The 15,107-nt window shown below is 40.2% G+C and overlaps 2 protein-coding genes across 2 annotated transcripts in view; one reads left to right on the top strand and one right to left on the bottom strand.

Moving 5' to 3' along the window:
- ATG3 (autophagy related 3) overlaps positions 1-5,941 on the bottom strand; it is a 28,326-nt gene extending 22,385 nt beyond the window's left edge. The window contains exons 1-2 of the mRNA XM_011973113.1: positions 5,440-5,941; positions 2,313-2,354 (exon numbers count right to left, since the gene is read on the bottom strand). Of these exons, the coding sequence (XP_011828503.1) occupies positions 2,313-2,354; positions 5,440-5,511 (114 nt within the window). The 5' untranslated portion in view covers positions 5,512-5,941. The remainder of the gene's footprint in view (positions 1-2,312; positions 2,355-5,439) is intronic.
- Positions 5,942-5,991: 50 nt separating this feature from the next.
- The window catches only part of SLC35A5 (solute carrier family 35, member A5), a 22,694-nt gene continuing 13,578 nt past the window's right edge, over positions 5,992-15,107 (top strand). The window contains exons 1-4 of the mRNA XM_011973114.1: positions 5,992-6,254; positions 7,377-7,523; positions 12,132-12,230; positions 13,564-13,694. Of these exons, the coding sequence (XP_011828504.1) occupies positions 7,394-7,523; positions 12,132-12,230; positions 13,564-13,694 (360 nt within the window). The 5' untranslated portion in view covers positions 5,992-6,254; positions 7,377-7,393. The remainder of the gene's footprint in view (positions 6,255-7,376; positions 7,524-12,131; positions 12,231-13,563; positions 13,695-15,107) is intronic.

Raw genomic sequence — 15,107 nt, 5'->3', positions numbered from 1 at the left:
AAATATTTTGTCTCATAGTCCCTATAGCAGCTTCTATTTAAAAACAAGAACACTAGAAGGCAAGAAAAATGAAACAACAACAACAACAAAAAACCACACTTGCACTGATAATAAACACGTGTACATCTGCCCTCATTAGCAATGGCCACCATTACTTGCTTCATGTGTTCAAATACTATAAGATTCAAATTTCTAAATGATCAATATTGCTTGCAGTAGCTTTCTCTTAGAGACTAAAAATGTTCTCTTGTGATCTTTATCAGTATATAATAGTGACTAACTCCAACAAGAATCAATGTTTACATCTTGGTGAGCAATTCCACTCCTCAAGCTAACCTCAATTAATAGTATTCTACTTAATCAAATCATACACATCCAACATTAGTGTTTCCTTTTTTTTTTTTTTTTTGACAATACAGTATCAGATACTAGCTGCTCCTCTTTTTAAGCACAATACTGTCTCACGTCTGAATGAAAATAAAAAGACAGCTGATGTCTGGCAGAAACCCAGAAACAGTAAAAGGAAACAAATGAACAAATCAACTCAGTATATAATATTTACACAAAGCAAATGATGCCTTCCCATTTCCTTCTCCAGACTCATTCTACTCTAGCTCAATCCTGTAACTGTGCTCTATCCCAACGCTGCATTATGTGCTGGGCACCCAGCTGGGCTAATTTGGCCTTGGATTTTTTTAGAGGGAGGAAAGTTCATAAATTGATTGATGTTGTAATTAAGTGTAACAGTTATTTATTCTAGCATGAATTCCTGTTTTGAAACTGCTTAATTCTATCCAATGACCACGGACTTGCATCTCTAACTGCAACTATCTATTCAACAATTAGTCATCTTCACAGAGGAAATAAAACCAAAGAGAGCAAGAACAGCATACTTTCATCTCCGCTCTTGATTTCAGATAAAGAGCCATGGTCAAATTACACCTGCTTGGCAAGAATGTTAATGATATCCTTAAAATCAAAACTTAGTTTTATTTGGCATTTGAGGTATAAAACCTAAGGCAGAATAGGATCTTTACAGAAGGTCTAGCCCACAACCGTTATTTTATAGATGAAGAAACATGAAGCCTCGGCACGTATAGCATAACTGATTTCCTCACTAGGAGAAATTACAGATATAGGTCTAGAAGGCAGGTGTCCTAGATTCTTTCCATACTACCATGTGTCTTCACCTAAAATAAAAGACAATTTGAGATAAAAGATCAGTTAGGCAAACCATTCTTTTTTTTTTTTTCTGAGACGGAGGCTTGCTCTGTCGTCCAGGCTGGACTGCAGTGGCGCGATCTCGGCTCACTGCAAGCTCCGCCTCCCAGGTTCAAGCCATTCTCCTGCCTCAGCCTCCCGAGTAGCTGGGCCTACAGGTGCCCGCCACCACGCCCAGTTCATTTTTTTGTATTTTTAGTAGACAGGGTTTCACAGCGTTAGTCAGAATTGTCTGGATCTCCTGACCTCGTGACCCGCCTGCCTCGGCCTCCCAAAGTGCTAGGATTACAGAAGTGAGCCACTGCGCCTGGCCAAACCATTCTTAAAACTCACAAGGATTTGGACAGATTCCATTACAACTGAAAACTGAAAGATCAGTTAATTCTCTAGCTGGACACCCTGGACCTTAACAGCAGCAGCCTCATCATATAATGAGGTTTAAAAAGTTTGTTTCAAAACAGTGAATAAAGTTCTATTGCCAATAAGTGGTGTTTTCATTGACAGTAAAAATAAAATAAAATAAAATAAAATAAAAAGCTTAAACAGTCTTTTATTAAGAGTAACATAAATCTGATAAAACCATAACTATTCATAAAATTGGAGCCTGAAAAGGTTTTTAGCCCAGTATTTATTTCTCCAGGGACAACAAAATAAACTAAACAAAAAAGAACTCTTAAGATAAACAATATCTAAGTAGTGAGCAAAGTTTTCCAATGAAAAGCATGAAAACTCACATTTGATGTAGACAGAACCAAGACACCACAAACACTACAGAACTTACTGCACAGCTCAATATAACACCAATACAAATGAAGGATAAGTGATATAGGACTCGTTTCGATCCCTTCTTTCACCCTCATTTCTAAATAAAAAGGAACTACAGAGAAATACGAGAAGTGGCAAACTGACAGGGAAGTTACATCTTTTCCTGTATGGGAAGTAGAAATTCCCATAAATCACAAACAGTCATAAAACCTAATTTTACTCAAATCAAAATTAAAGTTCAAGATATTTTCTTATGAAGCAGAAAAGCCACCTAGTTTAATATAATTGTAAAATAAAAGGGCTTCAGTATTATCTTCAGCACTCACCTCTTCTGGGGTAATTACACCTGTTTCCTTAAACTTTGATTCCTAAAAAAAAAAAAGCAAAGAAAAACATTATGTTTCACTATCAATTAAATATATTTTTGGGGCAATTATTTGCCTGGTGCCCTTCCAGGCAATGGAGCACATGCAAAAAAAACCAAACAAACAAACAAAAAAAATCAATCTATCTAATCTACAATCTATCTATCTAACCTATCTACCTACCTACCTCCCTCACTGGTATCTATCTATATCTATCTATTTGTTTCACTCACTGGTAATGACCACACGAATATACAAGTCTAATGTAGGAAACAGACATGAAAATAATTATAATACTATCGGATCAGAGCTATAATAAAGCTCTATGTAAAAACATTCCTTTTTTTTTTTTTTTTTTTTTTTAAGACGGAGTTTCACTCCTGTTGCCCAGGCTAGAGTGCCATGGCGCTATCTTGGCTCATTGTAACCTCTGCCTCCCGGGTTCAAGCGAGTCTCCTGCCTCAGCATCCCGAGTAGCTGGGATCACAGGCATGCGCGACCACGCCTGGCTAATTTTTGTGTTTTAGTAGAGACGGGGTTTCTCCATGTTGGTCAGGCTGGTCTCGAACTCCTGACCTAAGGTGATCCGCCCGCCTCGGCCTCCCAAAGTGCTGGGATTACAGGCGTGAGCCACCGCGCCCAGCCAAGATCTATGTATAAACATTCTAAGATTTAAATAAAAATAAAGCCTTACAGAGATTCCGTGAAATGAATAAATATCTTTATTTTAAAGCACAGCAAAAATGTCTTAAAGATGTTTAGACATCTTACAATTCAGCCAGTCTTATTTACACTGAATAATGTTAGAAACCAAATCTAGAAATCATTTAGCATCTTCCCCTAATTCTCATCTCCACCAAGATATTGACACACTATTCTCTCCTCTAAAGCAAGAATGCTATTGACTAAATTTTTCTAAACTTTAAGTTATACGTAAGATTTTCTGGTAGAGTCTACAAAAATGAAAACACTCATTTATAAACATTATTCATTCAACAAATGTTTACTATGTACCGGACACTATTTGAGGCAGTGGCGATATTTAGGTGTGAATAACAAATACAAATGTATTCTTGCCCTCATAAGGAGTTTCAACTCCAGTTGAGGAAGAAAAGCCAAATGGTAATGAATAACATGCCATAAAGAAAAACGAAGCTGAGAGGAATCTGTGGGGTGGCTGCAGAGTGATGGCCATTTAAAATAAAATGTAAGAGAACAAAGACTTCACTGAATAATGACTTGAAAACCTCAAGGAAAGGAACATGCCATAAGGCTGTAAGTGAGAAGCGCGTTTCAGATAGAGGGAAGAGCACATGCAAAACCCCAAACCAAGAGCGTGCTTAACGGAATAATAAAGAGGAGATCAGGTTAGCTTAACCAAGAGCAGTCAGGGGATGGAGTAGATGAGACTGGGGCCTCTACCAATTAAGCAGAACCTTAGCGATGACTGTAAGAACTTCAGTGTTTACTGCACGCACATACTCCAAACAAAACATGATTTTTCTTGATTTTTACTTGCTAGGAAAAGACTATTACTTACTTCCTGAGGACTTTGTTTTTTCTCCTTGCCCTCCTTTATCTAGCAGGAAACTAAGGATTCTCTCTGTAAACCAACAGTTTGCACAGGAGTATCAAGGAGACGGTCATTAATTGTCTCCTTTTTACTAAAAACATAGATCATACATACTGACATGCTAACAGCTCCTTTTCAGTTTGGTGAGCAAGTAAGATGACTCCTGAAAACTAATTCTACATCATAAATTTTATATTTAATTTAGGCAGTCTCTTGCTCCTCTCTCCCTGAAACTAAAAAGTTGTAACAATGGTGTATTATTAAAATACTGTATACCTAGGTAGATATGATATTCTGAAAAGTTACCATAATATGTAAAAGCATTTGATTCAAATGTGAAAATTATTTTCCAATCTTAGTTTGACTGAATAATCTTAAAATGACTTTCACGGTAAACAAATGTAAGCAAAGCAACGGTTGAAATTCTCATTTATAATCGCTGGTTTATTTCTTACTTGGTCAATAAGTTATTCTTTTAAAAGGAGTTTTACAAAAACGTATTTAAGAAAGTACAGACCAAATATTTTCCTTTGTCATGGAAAGGGAGAAAAGCAAAACTCTCCACTATTCTTAGCATATTAGGGTATTTCACCCCCACATTGAGATTGGTACGTTCTAATTGAAAGCTTAAAAACAACTAGAAAAAAAAAAAAAAACAAAGCAAGAACTTCCCATTAATTTACTATTATTGCTCACTTTTCAGAAAGCAAAAATGAAGTTACAACAAAACACTTAACTCCAAAAGAGTTACAAAAGCAAAGCTTGAAGGCAGTTGTAGAAATTTACTTTTGAAAATTAAAAAAAAAAAAATCAGTCACTACTGTAACAGCTAATGTGTCACAATTTTTTACTTTAAAAATGCTGTACTGCTGCCAACATATTTTAAAAAATTACACAGCCAGGAAGATCAAACCGTGCCTTGTTATCACTAACAATCAGTTACGGCTATCTGAAAACCTTGGGAAAAAGGTTTTGCTCGTTAGATGGGTTCAAGGTTACTGAATTAGATAATGTTGCCAATTTCACCTCGTTCCTCTGAAATCCAAACGAGTTGAGATCCCAGTCACAACTTACCCACTACAGCGAATTTTCTATGAAACTTAAAGGAAAAGTGACATATGTCAAACACTGAATTCATTTTTTAAAAAGAGAAGTAAAATCCTTGTTTAAAAAGGCTAAAAGACTTTCAGTCTTTGGATTTAACGATCTTCAATCTACTCGGCCGCCAAACACCCTTCCAACTCGACGTACCCGACCGCGCAGAGTTATGACGGGCGAAGGCAGGAACACGCACAGAGCGTCCCTCCAAGTTTACCCCTGAGGGGTCAGAAAGCCCTAACGAACAGCCAGTTAAGACTACGGATGAGGGCTGCACGTTTCCCTGGGTCCCGAGCCCTACCGCCTTCCTACACCTTCCTACACCGGCGGGGACTCCTGCGGGGACTCCTGCGGCGACCGGTCCCTGAAGACTCGAGCAAGTGCCAGACAGCCCCTGGCAAGCCCGGCCTGGCTTACCTTGAGGACCGGGGTCAGGTACTCAGCCACTTCCAGTGCCTTTCCCTTCACCGTATTAATTACATTCTGCATCCTGGGGCCGGAGTAGCGGCCGGCCCCGCGACAGGATGGAAAGTGCAGCCGGGTCAGGGGCCGGGGAGTCAGAAAATGTCCTCGCTGCCACCGACTCACATCAGCACCCGGCTGGCAGCACCCGAGGGGACGGGACGCGACGCGACGGGACGGGCGGGACGAGGGGGCGGGGCGGCAGGCACCACGCGCGAAGACAGGGTGCTCGATCCTTGAGCCCCAGGCAGCCCGCGACCGACCGGGCCCAGCTGTCACCCAGCCGCGAGGGAGGGCAGCCAAGCCGAGAGGAGACCTGAGGAGATAAGCGGCCGCACGCGCACCCCTCGCCCTCTCGGAAGCTGCCTTTCCTCGCTTTGCTTCACTCGCGCCCCTTCCGGCTTCCCCTTCCTTCTCACTCTCTTGCCGTAGCTGCGCCGCCACCTGGGCCTCACGTGACACTGACTCTCCCGGCACGTGACGTGAGAAAGGCCGGGTTGGGGCGGGATAAGCGGCTTCTCCCCTCCTTCCGGAAGCCTAACACTGAACGCGGCTGCGCAATGGGTGTTGGGTGCGCTTTTTCCCAGTCCCGACGTAATTGTGTTTTTGTTCCGCAATTGGCGGCTTAGAGGCAGAGGCTCTTTCGCCTATATCTACTATAGCTTCTCCACGTATGGACCCTAAAGGCTACTGCTGCTACTACGGGGCCGGGCAGTTACTGTCTCAACTCTAGGATGTGCGTTCTTCCACTGAAAGCTCTTCTGAGGGAGGTAACCGCGCCCCGCGGGCAAGGAATTGCGCGTGCGTCTGAGGGGAGGGTGAGCCAGACAAGAGCCCTACTGCGCATGTGTGACTAGAGGGTTATTCCCTGACGGAAAGGAAACCTGGCTGCCTCCTGTTGGGGAGGCGTCTTATTGGTCTCCTGTACGCGTGCGCCCACTTGGGCTGTCAGTATTGGCATTTATCCCCCCTCCCCGCAGGCTCTGTGCGCTACTCCTACGGTACGCTGGGAGGCTTTGGGCAAGTTACTTACCCAACCTGGGGTTTAGTGTCCTCAACCTATTAACAGAGGGCCTTAGACTCATTGATTCCTACGATCTCCTCCATTTCAAACACTAGTTCAGTAAAACTTTACAGCAGTGTTTCAGATATTTCCATTTTGGTCGTTATTGTAATGAAGTCTGTCCTAATAAGCTTTTTCCTTAGAGGGAAAAGAGGAGGAAAATACAATTCTGAAAGTCTCGTCTTACAGCAAAATTATTTACTAATAAAAGTAAAAGCTAAGCTGGGCGCGGTGGCTCACGCCTGTAATCCAGCACTTTGGGAGGCAGAGGCGGGCGGATTACGAGGGCAGGAGTTCGAGACCAGCCTGGCCAACATAGTGAAACCCCGTCTCTACTAAAAAGACAAAAATGAGCCGGGCGTGGTGGCGGGCGCCTGTAGTCCCAGCTACTCTGGAGGCTGACGCAGGAGAATCGCCTTGAGTCCCTGTAGGTGGAGGTTGCAGTGAGCCACGACCGTGCCGTTGCAGTCTATCTAGCCTTGGCGACAGAGCGAGACTCTGTCTCAAAATACATAAATAAAATTTAAAAATAAAAGCCAAAATTGCTTTGAAGAATTCTTTTCTGCTGTTGCAAAGTGTCATTTGCTCGTCTGCTATCTTTGTCAGCACGTCTAATCTGGTTCTACCTTTTCGGTCTCTAGAGTACTCCTCTTATCAGATTTTCACTTTCCTTTTCTCATAGTTTCTTCTGTATGCCTCAGCTTTCTTGGTGTTGATATAGTCATAGCCAAACATTTTTTAAAAATTCCTTTTCTGTTCTCACCATCGATGGTATTTGCGTTTAGGGTCTGCCAACAAGGTTGTTCAAGAAAGTGTTTTTCTCTTTAAGGCAATTAAAAAACTGGAATGGAAAAACAGTGCTGTAGTCATCCTATAATATGCTCCTTGTCGACAATGTATACGTTCCTGCTAGGTGCCATATTCATTGCTTTAAGCTCAAGTCGCATCTTACTGGTGAAGTATTCTGCCAATGAAGGTAAGTTAAGACTGGGTATATGTATGGAGCACTTCCATCTAATCACATCTCTCTCATCTTTGGTTTTCTTATATATAACGTGGAGATAATAATGCCTTTTGCTTCATGTGAGTGATAAAGCATATTTGAAATTGATTATTTAACCTTGCATTCCTCAACAAGAAAAAATGTTTGATACTGGATGAAATGTGAGTCAAATACAAAAATCAAACCCTTTAGTGAAGAACCAGTCATAACATTTGACTGTTGCTTCAATCAGCAGGTGTTTCTGGACCTATAGCAAAATGTGTAATTGCACCTTATTTTGAAGTAGAAGGATATATTTGTTTGGTCACTTGGCATTTGTGAGGTACTTACTATTGTAATTACTGTATCAATGGTAAAGTGTCAGCATTATATTGGGCAATGATACTGTGTCAACAGTATAAATTATAAGCTCTGATAAGTATGTATTTAAGAAATTTTTTTTTATGTAAGGATTTAAGCAAACACTTTAATTCCACAAAACTGTATTGAGTACTTCTTACTAGTTATTGAGGTGAGGATACATACAATCATGACATGACCTTTAATGGTCTACTTGGAGAGTCAGATGTGTACCTAAGTCTCTACTGCAGTTAACATTTATCTGCCAGGCACTAGTCTAAGTATTAGCAGCAGGTTCAACGTGCATAAGTTATAGACCTTGTCCTCAAGACTTAGTTTATTAGGAGAGACATAAATGTAAACATATCATGAAAATCCATTATAATAACTGCAATAATTGATATATCCTGAAGATGCAGAGATTATCTAGAGGATAAAGCTATATATTCTGTTTGGTAGGGGACGATGTGGAGTTCAAATGGATCAGAGAACAATTCTCTGATTAGGGGACAGTTGATCCACTAGAAGTCAAGGTGAACAAGAGTATTCAAAACAGAGGCAACAGCCTGTAAAAGGGAACAGAGGCATAAAAAGCAGGATATGTAGTTTGAAATTACCAAGCAAAAAGTTTAAGGACCAGCAGCCAGGTGCAGTGGCTCATGCCTGTCATCCCAGCACTTTGGGAGGCCAAGGCGGGCAGATCACTTGAGGTCAGGAATTTGAGACCAGGTTGGCCAACATGGTGAAACCCCATCTCTACTAGAAATACAAAAAATTAGCTGGGTGTGTTGGCATATGCCTATAATCCCAGCTACTCGGGAGACAAGCAGGAGAATGAACCCGGGAGGCAGAGGTTGCAGTGAGCCGAGATCATGCCGCTGCACTCCAGCCTGGGCAACAGAGCAAAACTGTCTCAAAAAAAAAAAAAAGAAAAAAAGAAATATAAGGACTCAGAAGAGAGAGAAGGAGTGGTTGGCTGGAGAGAGGTTGGTAAGTCTCAGATTATTAAGGACTTCATATTCCATGGTAAGGAGCTAGGACGTTAGTCTCTAGGCCAGTCTGAGGGATAAAGGATACTTGAAGGATTATAAATAGGAAGGTAAAATGAGGGCCTATTGTGGTAACTGGATGGCAGTGGAAAAGACAGGAAGCTCAATAGCCAGTTAAGGGGTTATTGCAAATTAAAGCCATAGGTGATGAAGACTAACATTGTTTTGGAAGTAGTAAGATAGATAAGGAGTATTCAGAACATAGAAAAGACAGGATTTGGAGAATGTGTTAAATATGAAAATTAAAAGAGATAACATTGTATAGCTCCAGGGTTTCTGGTTTGAATGCTGAGTGGATTGATGATGTTCTCAGCTGAGATGGAGACTATTGGGAGGAAGAGTAGGTTGGGCAGAGTTTGAAAAGATTGTAGTTGAAGAGGTCAGGAGCTATGTCCTTACTGCAGTTTTCTGCAGTATCTGGCATATCATGCACATGAAAGAAATGCCAATTATATTAATAAGAGGTAGGTTTTCATTTGGATTTTTATAGTGGGCAATAAGTTAAATGTTCTAGAATATAGATTTGGGGACATTAATGTTAGATTGATATTTAAAACTTAAGGAACAGAGAGAGGGAATGAGAAAATAAAGAGGGCCAAATTCCGAGGAATGCCAGCATTTAAGTGGCATGAGGACACTCAAAAGCATTAAGGAGAAATCGTTAGCAAGATGGGGTAACTAAATGCACATGACTCATAGAAAGGCAAGAAAGAGTTTGAAGACTGAGAAAGAATTGCGACATCATGATAAGCTAAAGATTAAAGGATACCCTTTAGAATTAAGAATGGGAAGATGTTTGATAATCTCAGAGAGGAGTTAGTTTCAGAAATCAGATTACTTGGAGGTCAGACCTAAATGGAAAGTGAGTAAACGGCACATAAAGAATGTTGATACTGTTTCAAGGAGAGATGGAGAAGGTATGGTAGCTAGAGGGTGTAGTATTTTATATTTTGTTTTTCAGATGGGAGAGTTTTGAGCATGTTCGTAGGCCAAGGGCAGTAAACCAGTTAGTAGAGAGGAAGATAAAGATACACTAGGCTGGGCGTGGTGGCTCACGCCTATAATCCCAGCACTTTGGGAGGCCAAGGCATGTGAATCATGAGGTCAGGAGATCAAGACCATCCTAGCTAGCACAGTGAAACCCCGTCTCTACTAAAAATACAAAAAATTAGCCGGGCTGAGGCAGGAGAATGGCGTGAACCTGGGAGGCGGAGCTTGAAGTCAGCTGAGATCAGGCCATCGCACTCCAGCCTGGGCAACAGAGCAAGACTCCATCTCAAAAAAAAGGATACACTGAAGCCAAAGGAAATGGAGCCAAGTATCTGAGGAGAAGGGAAGATTTGTTTGTTTTGTTTTGAGATGGAGTCTCGCTCTGTCTGGAGTGCACTGGCGTGATCTCGGTTCACTGCAACCTCCACCTCCCGAGTTCAAGCATTCTCTTGCCTCAGCCTCCCAAGTAGCTGAGATTACAGGCATGTGCCGCCATGCTCAGCAATTTTTTTTGTATTTTTAGTAGAGATGTGGTTTCACCATGTTGGCTAGGCTGGTCTCAAAACTCCCGACCTCAAGTGAGCCACCCACCTTGGCATCCCAAAGTGCTGGGATTACAGGCATGAGCCACCATACCTGGCCTGAAGGGAAGGTTTTAAAGGGGAGATTAGATGAATAGCCAGGCCTTGGCCCTTTCCTCTGGGGCTGAAGGGAAACCAGTGAGGATGAATGCCATGTAGAAAGGTATGTTAATGTGGGCAGGAGATGTGTGGAGGGAAGTCACATACCATGTTGTCATATGGTCTGGGATCGGCCATGAAAGAACTGCAAGAAAACCACTGAAAAGCAAGAACAAGCTAAAGAACAGTGACAAGGGTTTGAAAGTTATAATCCAAAGTCCCTCCTTCTTATGTGCACATGTTGGCTTATGTGTATCATGATGGATCATGAGAAGTATCATTGGAGGATAACAGTGTGAGTTAAGTCTAGCATTTAACTGAGAAAAAGGAGATGTTTTGACTGTGCTTTGAATGATGGGGTAAGTTGAACAGGCAGATATTTAAATTCAGGTGAACATTTATTAAGTGCCTACTAAGTGCCAGGTATATGAGGGTGACAAACATGGTCCATTTCTTGTAAGGATCTTCCATTCCATTTCATTCCGCACACTTCCAATGTGACAAGTAGTGCCATAGAGGTTTAGAGGTAGTGCTATAAGAACAGAGATGAATGAAGAATTGATTCTGATTAGTTTGAGAAGGTCAAGGGAAACAACAGAAGAGAGGAAGAAAGTGTTCTGGATAGACAGTGTCCACTTGGTTTTTTTTCCCCTCCACTTGGCCAATTTTGGTTTAATGTGACTGAGAGAAGCAAGCAAATATTTTCAAAAGTGGGGAAAATGCATTCCTGAAAATAGTACCCAATAAAGTTTATGTTTATCCTTGGCAAAATTGTAAAGCAAGTTGTTTGTAAGCATTTAGAAGAGATGGGTAAAAGTTGAGATGAAGTCATGCCAACCAAACCTCACTTCCTAATTCTATTGATTTGCAATTTAGGACGTAGCTTTCCAACTCATTAGTGGGTCTGGATGTGTCCAAGTATTTCCTCTCGGCCCTAAAGGTAGCAGAGCCCTAGGCCAGTTGCCTCTTGCCTCAGATAGTTTCCTTCTTCCATTTATCCCAGAGTGCCAGACAAATATTAATGTTTTCCGTGTGTACGATGATATAAAACAGATTGGAAGACTCTTAAGGGAATGTCATAGACAGAATGTACCTCAATTTTAGCAAGGCAAACAAATCACAAGAAAAATTATGAGCTGAGTAATAATTCAGCAGGTCAGTTTATAACTGATGAGTCGGTGTTGACTGATGGTCAATTTAGTAGGCAGTCTCTAATGCCATGCCGCAGAGCATTCTTTGCCCTTAGTCCTAGCCTCCTCAACATATTTATTAGCAACTTGGATGAAGACATGAGAGGCATGTTTAACAAATTCAAGGATAATAAAAAGCCAAATGGGATAGGGATAGCCAATACATTAGGTGAATTGATTAAAAAATCCAAAGGAGCAAAACTAACTGGAAGAAACTTAATATAGCCAGTAGTAAATCCAGCTTTTAAGTTTTTAAACAATTATAAGTTATACTGTATATAAACATATATAGAATAAAATGTATAGTTAAAAAACATTTCTGTTACATTTCAGAAAACAAGTATGATTATCTTCCAACTTCTGTGAATGTGTGCTCAGAACTGGTGAAGCTAGTTTTCTGTGTGCTTGTGTCAGTCTGTGTTATAAAGAAAGGTAAGTCTTGAAATGGTGCTATATACTTGTTAAAAATCACAAGACCAAAAAATGTTAGAACTGAAAGGAACATTTTATATCATTTAGCTTAGTCCATTAAATTTTATATGAGGAAGCTAAGATACAAACATAAGTTTGTTTTAGAGGTGGAGAAACAAGCTCAAAGAGAAAGTGTTATGCAGAGCTGCATAGGAAGGGGAGGAGCTGGGACACCGACTTACGTTTCCTAATGCCCTTCCTATTACTCTATCTTGTTACTTGTTCTGTGATAGTTGTTGCAGTAAGTTAGTTTTTATTCAAATTAAAGACTTTCTAAATCATGTGCTGTCTAACTTGAGATGTATCATATTTCAAAATAGTTCCCATTTCCTACAGGGAAGGTAGAATAGTGCAGTGGCATCAGAGACTGTTCTGGGGCAGATTATTTTCTCTGAGCTCCAGTTTTCTGAGCTATCACATAGGGATACTAATTCATTTCTCAAATGTAAAGTATATAGTCTTCATGGAATGTATATGCTCTTTATATTAATTCTTCACCTTAGTTCCCCAATTATTGCACCTCCGCTCCCTCTGCCTCTTTTATCTACCTTCACACGAGGTAAACATAAACTTTAGAGCATTAAAGTGTTTGCCCAGCAAGATCTCTTTTCATACCCCAGGGTTTCAAACTTTGCAGTTTCTAGTTAGTGACTACTTTTCTTAATCTCATAAAACTCATGATTTGCAGGGCCTTAAACTGCCTTTGTTTTCTTTTTGTTTTACGTTCTCTGCTACAGTGCCTAAGTTTTTAGAAACCTAGAGATGGAATAATAACTGACTAGGATTACTAAAAGTTAACTTTCTCTAGTTCCATATATATCAATTTCGATTTAGTATCCCCCTTTCCTGATTTGCCCTGGGGGGCAAAAATTCCAGTATGAAGGCTTGGTGTTTTTTTTTTTTGTTTTTTTTGTTTTTGTTTTTGTTTTTTTTAACTTATTCTCACTTGTTGATCTCCCTCTTGGCCTTATGCTCTTACAGCAGTAAGTGAAACCACATATATATCCTGAGTTGCCTTAAGTAATACTTCTGTTATCTCAAATTAATGGAAATTAGGATAACCAGTAGTCCTAAGGTTGTTGCTGGTTGTCAGTGATGAAACTGGTGGGTTGAAGAGAGATAGTAATGAAATTCCCTATTGTCTTTGATTACTTTTAGCTAATATTCTCTTATGGAGGCACGTTTAGGAAGCTCCCTTTAAATAATTGTATCAGTAATCAAGTGCAGTGGAATTTCTCTAAAAACGTGGGCATTCTCATCAAAGTCATTTATTTACACTGTATTTCTTTCTAAGATCATCAAAGTACAAATTTGAAATATGCTTCCTGGAAGGAATTCTCCAATTTCATGAAGTGGTCCATTCCTGCCTTTCTTTATTTCCTGGATAACTTGATTGTCTTCTATGTCCTGTCCTATCTTCAACCAGTAAGTAAATATGACAAAGAAACTATCATTGAAAAGATACGGAGAAATAAATCCCAGAATTAATTTTTTTTTTTAATCATTTTTGTTGGCATTGTTAGTTCCTCATTGCTCTCACTGGCCTTCCTGAGATTTCCCCAGAATTATCTGAGTACTGAATTATCAATACGCATTCCAGATTCTCCTAAATGGTCAAGATTACTGTGTTAAACTGGGCTGACTACCATGGGGGAGTTTCTCCCTAGGCCAAGGAATCCGAAGCCACCTCTTTTTATGTAACCCTAATTAGTATACCTATTTTCTGAGACGTCCTGTGGCCACTAGCCTCTAATATTAATCTCAGCATCCAGGACCTCATCAAAGAGAACTTCCCTGATTAACTCAGAAAGTTACACACTCAATGTACCTTTCTTACACCTGTTTTAGTGTAGTTTGTATGAATTTTATTTCTATGGTTTTCTTTTCTGTTAGTCCTATCATTTAACCAACAAGTTCTTCGAGGGTAGGGATCATGTCTTCCCAACTAGAAATGCCATCTATAATTGATAATGCTGGAAACACTTCTCATCTTTCTTGGCATCCTTTATGTCAGTTTAGAAAGCCATTAGTAATCCAAACTGGAGTTTGGTTTTCTGCTTTCACCTATTACTCAGTTTGGGTCACAATAGGTCACATGGATATTTCCCCATAATATTTTATAAAATGAAGATTGCTATTGCCTTTATTGCCAAAATGTGTTTTAAATTTCTTTAAAAAGTAAATTTAGGCATTTGATTATAAATAGGATTTCTATTGCTACCAGTCTTCTCTGTGAAATTTCTTAAATATAAGCAAATCAGTTTTAGAGTGGGGTGAAAAGGAGGGCTCAATACAGAACTGTATTAGCCTATTCTCACACTGCTAATAAATACATACACCCAAGACTGGGTAATTTATAAAGGAAAGAGGTTTAATAGACTCACAGTTTAATAGACTCCAGAAGGCTGGGGAGACCTCACAATCATAGCGGAACACAAAAGAGGAGCAAAGTCATGTCTTACATGGCAGCAGGCAGGAGAGCTTGTGCTGGGGAACTCCCATTTATAAAACCATCAGAACTCATGAGACTTATTCACTACCATGAGACCAGTATGGGGGAAACTGCTGCCATGATTCAATTATCTCCACCTGGCCCGGCCCTTGACCTGTGGGGATTACAATTCAAGGTGAGATTTGGGTGGGACACAGGCAAACCCTATCAAGAATTTTAGTAGAAAACAGGTGTTTGACTTTCCACAATTTAGAAGCTGCGTAACTAGGCAGGCCCAACTGCTTAAAGTTTCAGTTGCCTCCTCTATAAAACAAATAATAATAATAATAATAATAATAATTTACTAGTTCAAAGGCAGCGAACTGGGCCAGTTGATGACCTGAAGT

The sequence above is a fragment of the Mandrillus leucophaeus genome, unplaced genomic scaffold (genome assembly GCF_000951045.1).
Source record: "Mandrillus leucophaeus isolate KB7577 unplaced genomic scaffold, Mleu.le_1.0 Scaffold1342, whole genome shotgun sequence".
NCBI lineage: Eukaryota > Metazoa > Chordata > Mammalia > Primates > Cercopithecidae > Mandrillus > Mandrillus leucophaeus.
This window is presented reverse-complemented; position numbering and strand designations above follow the sequence as displayed.